An 8,171-nucleotide genomic window follows, 5' to 3' on the forward strand; every position below is an offset into this window, starting at 1 on the left:
GATGGAGTGGGGTGGGGTCTGTAATGGGATGAAATGGAAGGGGACAACCACACAGTGGCTGGAGGCTTTGGAAGGTAGTCTGGAATTTGCTGCCCACAGGTTGTAAGACTGTCAGATAGCTACTTGGGGAGAATCGCAGGCACATCTTGTTAATAAGACCTTCAGCACAAGTAATCTGTGCCGTGAAACATGGAAGTTTGCGAACACTGTGATTGCAGTAAAATCACAGAAATGCTGGAGGAACCCAGCCCCGGTCTCGCAGTGTCCATTGGAGGTAAAACGATGTATGAGTGACGTTTTGGGCCTGAGCCCTTTCATAAGGTATAAGTATAAAGCAGGCAGGCGCCTGAATTAAAAGGCTGGGTGAAGGAAAGAAAGAGCAGGAGGGTCATAGACCAACAGGTAAAAGGTGTTGATTTCTCTCCTTTCGCTCTCTCTCTCTCTTTCCTTTCCCCCAGCTCTGCATTCACGGAGCCACGGCACCCGCGATCAATTCCCACCTTTCCTCTCCTTTTCTCCTAGCCACGTCCAATTTATCTCCTTTTGCCTGTTGGTCTGTGCTCCTCCTCCCCTACTCTTTCTTTCTCCCCAGCCTTTTAATTCAGGCACATGCCAGCTCATGTCAGGCCTTGAAGAAGGGCTCTGGCTCAAAATGTTGCATATATATCTTTACCTCCTAAGGATGCTGCAAGACAAAATGAGTTCTTTTTTAAGCAATAAATCCATGCTGACCATGAAGTTACCATTTTTAGATATCCTACATCACCCCAATTTATTCCCCCCATGTTCCCATCAACTGACATGACCCCACTCAGGGTGATCTACAGCAGACAATTATTTCAAGATTTCAAGTACCTTTTATTGTCATGTAATAAAGTAGACAGACCATATTTTCACTCATATAATGTGCACATGCATATAATGTTCAGAAAATCATAAATTGTGTAAAAATATTTTCATACAACACGCACACGCATATATTCCATGCAGTTGTGGTATTCTAAATTCCAACTGGGAAAATCAATTTGCATTTAAATGGGACATGAGAGAAATACCAGTATCTGCCACAGTTAATCTCCCACAATTAACACCCAAACAACCTTCCCCCAGCGGTGTCAATTGCCCATTATATAGTTAAGAAGCTTTTTGGAGATGAATCAATTAAATTGATCGAAGACAGACTTCAGAGCTAAGCAGGATTTTAATTCTAACGTCTCAAATCAGAGGCCCTTGATATGTTAATCCCCTCCTTTAGGAATGGGCCTGGGCAATTAACACTGATAAGGTGCACTGTCCTAGGCAGATGGCCTGTTTATAGGAATACCATGGTATTCAGTACAAAGAGATATTCCCAAGATCAAATTTCCCACACCCTCTCTAAATTGTGCGCGTTCTTTCATTGGCGCTATTACATTCTAATGGTGGCTATAATATTCCCACGTTTGCTATAAATTGCATTTTCTCATGGCCGCTATTAATTGTGCGTGTTCTTTCAATGCTGCTATTATATTCCCATGCCCACTTTCAATTGCCGGTTTGACTTTCCCACACTCAATATTACACGTTATATCTGTAAAAATATGGTAATATTACACAAAATTTCATTTAGTCTGCCTTGAGGCATTCAACCCTTCACTATCAGATAGTCAGAGAAAGAGGAACAATTGAAAGTTCCTTCAGAGTTGCTGAATGGATTCGCCTTTGGTGCTCCCGCAACCACACAGTCCAAACCGTTGGCGAGCCGAGCTCCAGATCCAAAGCTCTGACATGATCAAGAAGCCTTCCGCGCCCAGGGCCCCTTAGGAGACCCTCCCACTTTGGAACCCTCTTGCATCTTGGTCCGGATACCTGGCACCTCTTCAACCAGTCTCCCGCAGGGAGAAAGTGCAAACTCCACACAGACAGTGCCCAAGGACAGGGTTGAACCTAGGCCCTTGGGGCTGTGAGGTCACAGATCTGCCAGCTGCATCATTGTGACAGGAAGGATTGGGGTGGGGGGGAGGTATTGGAAAGAGACCTCGCGTGGGCGCATTGAACTTCTTCTATCATTGAAGCAGAGCATTTACAGCAGCGTTTAGAGGTTACGTTAGCCAAAGCATTAATGAATGTGATTCTGGGACCAGGGACAAAGCCTCCATATCTGGGGGAGGAGATTTAAGACAGAGGTGAGGAGGAACCATTTCTTCCAGAGACTGGTGAATATTGTTAGGTCTGCTTTGTTCATGAATGAGTGAGTCAAACACCAGACTGAGTCGAAATCAAGGTTCTTTGTTCTTTATTGCCGGATTGTAACACTTGCAACTAACAGTGTTAGTTGGAGAAGGCGCATTCTTCCGTTATCAGCAAGTGGTGTTTTTTATATACCTTAGGATACGTACTTAGTAAATTATCATACCATGACATTGTCCAATGAATAAACTGTTGCTGTCCCTCTCTGCTAGCCTCCTGCACATCAATTTGTCATCCCCACTCTTATCTTGAGAGTACAAGGTCACAACTGCATCTTGTTACGGCCCAGCACTGGGTGACTCCCTCTACATTCCCAGCTCATGATGTTTTTACCTAACAATATGTGGAATTCTCTGCCCAAGGAAGTAGTTGAGACTACCTCATTACATATATTTAAACTTTATTGACATTTGATTGTACAAGTATAACCTGACAAAATAGCGTTTCTCCGGTCCTTGGTGCAAAACATGCAGACACATACTCAGACATAAGACACATAAAGACGAACAATACATATGTGGGACAAATATTCATATACACAAATAAATAAATATTGTTTTGTACATATGAGGGTCCCGGAGGTTTAGTGTGAGCAGTTCTTTTGGTTGTTCAGCGTTCTCACTGCCTGTGAGAAGAAGCTGTTCCTCAACCTAGTGGTGCTAGCCCTGATTCTCCTGGATCTCTTCCCTAACAGGAGCAGCTGAAAGATGCTGAGTGCAGGGTGGAAGAGGTCCTCTTCAGACAATTACCCCTGTAGATCTCGTGGACTCCATTGATCCATTTCTCTGCGGCAACCAGTCCACACTGTGACGCAGCCGGCCAGGACGCTCTGGATAGGTTGACATATTGGTGGCTGGTATCCTTGCCCGGTTCAGTCTTCTCAGGAAGTGCAGTCACTGTTATGCCTTCCTGACAAGTGAGGAGATGTTAAGGGTCCACGACAGGTCACTAGTTAAGAAACGTGGTGCTCTCCGCTCTCTCCACTACAGAGTTGTTTAAGATACAGCTAGAGTTTTGAAGAATGGGGGAATTACAGGTGGATTAGTAGAACTGAATTCACATGATCTGGTTGAACGTTAGAACCGGTTTCAGTGGGTCAGATGGCTGACTCCTGCTCCTCGTCCTTATGTCCTTATGCTCATCCATTTTCAGGGCCGAGCGTTAATGCTGAGGCACTCTCGCAGAACCAGGCAGCCTCAGAGCTTCCAGCAGTCAGTAAACATTGCAACGGTTACCATCCCAACCATAACAGTCTCGCTGTAAATGGACAATCTCTGCCGAATGACCATCTCAAAGGAAAGGCCAGGCCAGGAGAACACAAAGGGGCTTCTTCGGAGAAGGAATCCACAGCCACCGAAATGCACACAAACTGTACGGAGCCCTCAGTCACTTCATTTTGAAACCTGTTCACATTCTGTTCAGTACAGTAAAGCTGGGACGTTAACAGATGGAAAACCAATCATGAGCTGGAAGGAGTCCTTTGGAATTAATGCTCCTAATGAAGTTATCACTGGAATTAAACAGTTACTGGTTAAACCAATGGAAGATTCAACATGGACATAATGCCTCCTGTACTACACCCAACCCGATACATCAGGAATTCAACCTCCCTGTCGGATCACACCTGGTCTTTACTCTGTTTGCTGCCCCTCTTGTTGATTGCTGCTGCCGTCTGCAGTTCCTGTCGCAACTTTCCACATGTCCATCCTCACTGTAACCCAGACCTCGACAGCAGTTCCACATCTCCCCTGACTGAGCTCCCAGACACGCTGCCCTCACCGGTTCCCGGCCAGCTCAGAGACGATTCCAGGATGTGAGAACCTGTCGCGGAGACTCCAGATTCTGGCTTCTTGTAGCGAGGCTTGAATACAAACGTTGCTCTCCACCCGACCTTCATCCTCAAGACGTCAGCTGGCCTCAATGGAGCGGCTTGGAGCTCAGTCAAAAACAACGTGCACTGGTTTCTCATAGGCTCCGGGGATAAAACGGCAAAATCTGCAGACACTGTGGTTGAAGTAAAAGCACAATGCTGGAGAAACTTTGTAATTTGTAGAGCAAAGATAAAAATATGTAACCAAAGTTTGAGGCTTGAGATCTTCATCGAGGTATGAGAAAAATGTATCCAGAACAAAATAATGAGGGGGAAGGAGATAGATTAGAAAGCTACCAATTGGAGTAGCAGTTAGTGCAACACCTTTACAGCGCCAGCAATCGTGACCAGAGTGGAGTTTGAATTCCATGCTGTCTGTAAGGAGTTTGTACATTCTCCGTGTGTCTGCATGGATTTTCCTCAGGGGATCCAATTTCCTCCCAAAAATGTAGGTTAATGGGGTGTAAATTGGGCGGCACGGACTTGAAAGCCAAAATGGCCCATTATCGTGCTGTATGTCTAAATTTTTAAAGTTAAATCACTTTGATTCACCACCTTTGTACAAACTGCACTTTAATAACGTCATTCATCACGACATCTTAGAAATGTCGTATATTCAAAAGATTTCAATGAAACAGAATTTATGTCCTTCAAATTTTAATGCTTTTGATTTTGCAAAATACAGGCACGTGTGCAATGAGAAAGCTGTTTACTTCCTACTTCCACAACTCTAACAGCCTTACCAATAACACAAAAGTCTGCGGATCTGTGTTGTGCCCCTTCCCCCCCCCCACCATTTTGTTCGGGTGCCTGTCTACATTTTGTCCATACCTTGAAGAAGGGCTCAAGCCAGAAACATTGGTTATGTATCTTTATCATTGCTGAAGTACACCTGCTGAGTTTCTCCAGCATCGTGTTTTTCCCTTCCCTGAAGGTGCCACGAATCAGAATGACCACCGATTCTCAAATTCCCCCCCAACTCCAAATCCTCACAATGGGCCTGGCTTGCTGGGGGAGGGGGAGTTAGTTCAGACAGCAGTTAACACACCCCCTTCACACACACCCCACCCCACCAGGCAGGCCTGCATCAATATTAACCACCTTCTACAATTATAAACCATTGTTTAACCCACATCCCCACTTTTTCTCACCAGCCCTAAGTGTCGCCAGGGCAACTAGCAGATCCAAGAGCTCAGCAATTAATTTTGCATCTAAGAATTTTTTTTACTGCCTGCCTCCCTGGGTCATCGGGAGCAAGACTTTTGGACACCAGCAATGTTGCAAAGAGTCCCCATCCCTCCCCCACAGAAAGCCTAGGGACAGAGGAGCAGGGATGAGCCCAATAGCCCCTAGTGTGTCTGCTTCTCTTCTCCTTCCTCTGTTCCTGCACCATATTCCACAATTCCAAACATTTATCAATCTGTATTAAATATACACAGGGCTAGATGGCCAACAACTCTCCTGTGCAGCGAATTCCAAAGTTTCACTATTTTCTAGCTGAAGTAATTTCATCTCATTTAAAGGCAATTTTTGTTATTTTAACTCAAGAAAACACTCCAGCCAATTAAATTGTCTATCCTGTCAAACCCCATTTCCATTTTGATACATTTCAATGAGATCCCTATTCATCCTTCTGCATCTGGAGACTAAATTTCTCCTCAGATTAATACCCTCCCCCTCTCATCCCTGCAACCATGGTGGGTGACGCAGGGATGGAGCCCAGACTTTGTACAGCACCTGGTTATAACTGCAGTCATGGGAGGGTCGTACAACTGCAGTGATGGGGTGGGGGGGGGGGGTTGTACAACTGTAGAGATGGGGGCTCGTACAATTGCAGTGATGGAGACCTTACAACTACAGTGATGGGGGCTCGTACGACTGCAGTAATGGGGGGGGGGGGGGCTTGTACAACTGCAATAATGGAGGATCGTACAACTGCTGTGATGGGGCCCTGTACAACTGCAGTGATGGAGGGGGTGGGGGGGCAGAGGGAAGGAAATGCACATCAATGATCAAAGATCACTTGAGTGAGCACTTGGATGTTTTAACCTAAGAAAAAAAATTAAAGGAACCCACAAAATCCACTCACCACAGCTGACTCTTCAAATTAAAGGGAGATAAGGGGAAGAAGGAAGAAAAAAGAGAAACAAAACTGGTTTTAAAGTGATAACAGTAACAGGAACTCTCGATTGCTCCGAAATCACTGATTCACCACCTTTGTACAAACTGCACTTTAATAACTTAATGTATCATGTGTCTTAATAATGTTGCATATTCAAAAGATTTTAAAGTATTGTCCTTCACAGATTTTAGTAATTTGTTCAACTTTGATTTTACAAAATACAGGCATGTGTGGAGTGAGAAAGCTATTTATTTCCAATTTTCACAATTCGAGGAGCCTTACCAATAACACTGAGTGAAACACGAAAGGTCTGCAGACGCTGAGATTGATGTTAAAAATCATGGATTTTTATAGGAGGTAAATTACCGACATGGGATATATAACTTTACCTCCTATGGAAGTCTGAAACCTGCTGAGATCCTTCAGCATTTGTGTTTTTACCCACTAATTTTTTTTAAATAAGGGTTGTTGTGCAGGAGATGGAACCAGTTTATACATAGCCCAAATTCCAGGTTATGTGTGTGCTGATGTTGGTGGAGTAATGAGCAAGTAGTCAGCAGAGCTGGGATATTGCTGTGCACATTCCCTTCCATCCAGCTGAGGAGGTCCTGTGGTTGGACATTGCTCCTGAGTTCCACAGGGATCCGTTCTGGGACCCCTGCTCTTTGTAATTTTTATGTGACCTGGATGAAGAAGTATATGGATGGGTCAGTAATCTTGCACATGATACAAAGATTGGAGGTGTTGTGGATAGTGTTAAAGGTTGTCTTAGGTTACAACAGGATACAGACAGGCTGCGGAGTTGGGTGAAAAGTGGCAGATGGAGTTCAATGCGGATAAGTGTAAAGTGATGCATTTTGGAAGGTTAAACCTGAAGGCAGAGTACAGGGTTAATGGTAAGGATACCATTCCATTATCGAATGGAGGGACTTTGGAATTCAAATCCATAGATCTCTCAAGGTTGATAGGATAGTTAAGAAGGTGTATGGTGTGCTGGGCTTCATTATCGGGTGATTGTGTTCAAGTCGAGAGCTTTTGTCACAGCCCTATAAATCTCTGGTGAGACCACACTTAGAATATTGTGTTCAGTTTTGGTTGCCTCACTACAGGGAGAATGTGGAAGCTATGGAGAGGGGGCAGAGGAGATTTACCAGGATTGGAAAATATGTCCTATGCAGCAAGGTTAGCAGGGCTAGGACTTTTCTCTTTGGAGTGTAGAAGGATGAGAGGTAACTTAATAGAGGCTAACAAGATTCTGAAAGGCAGCCAGAATCATTTTTCCCCAGGGTGGGAGTAGCGAACACCTGTACAAAGAGAAGGGAGGAAAATTTAGGGGAGACATCAGGAGCAAGTTATTTTTACACTGAGAGTTGTGGGTAGCTGGAATACCTTGCCAGGGATGTTGGGTGGAGGCTGGAACATTTGGGCATGTAAGGGACTCTCAGATAGGCACACAGATGGAAGAAAATTAGCAGGTTATGAGGTGGGGAGGGTTTTTTTGTTGGCAGGTATTTGCAACATTGTGGGCCAAAGGGCCCGGTTTGTGCTGTAATGTTCTCCTAAGACAGTATGTCTCTCAGTAATGCAGGGGGAAGCTTCAGCCCAGCTGTTCTCCATGAGTCTGGAACCTAAAGCAGAAACCACAGCCCACCGGCAAGAAGCAGGGTGCAAATATAAACAGGTGCTCAGGAGGCCAGGCAGCACCCACAGAGAAGGAAATGGTGACCAGACTTTCAGCAGGAAAAATCTTACCCGCCCTGCTGTGCATTTCCAGCAATTTGCTGTTTTTTTTTAAAATTTCAGCTTTCTGGCGTCTGCAGGCTTTGAGTAAAACATTCTCGCTGCTGCTGGAATCTGCATCCTCCCAAGCACAACACCCTGCGGTGATGCCATACAGCAGTAGATTTAAAAAAAAATGTAATTATACAGCAAGGAATTGGATGACAGACA

At 44.8% G+C, this 8,171-nt stretch overlaps 1 protein-coding gene across 1 annotated transcript in view; it reads left to right on the plus strand.

Moving 5' to 3' along the window:
• npc1l1 (NPC1-like 1) overlaps positions 1-5,861 on the plus strand; it is a 49,259-nt gene extending 43,398 nt beyond the window's left edge. The window contains exon 19 of the mRNA XM_069917629.1: positions 3,382-5,861. Coding sequence (XP_069773730.1) covers positions 3,382-3,629 — 248 coding nt within the window. The 3' untranslated portion in view covers positions 3,630-5,861. The remainder of the gene's footprint in view (positions 1-3,381) is intronic.
• The last annotated feature ends 2,310 nt before the right edge of the window (positions 5,862-8,171 follow it).

Source organism: Narcine bancroftii, chromosome 2, assembly GCF_036971445.1.
Source record: "Narcine bancroftii isolate sNarBan1 chromosome 2, sNarBan1.hap1, whole genome shotgun sequence".
NCBI lineage: Eukaryota > Metazoa > Chordata > Chondrichthyes > Torpediniformes > Narcinidae > Narcine > Narcine bancroftii.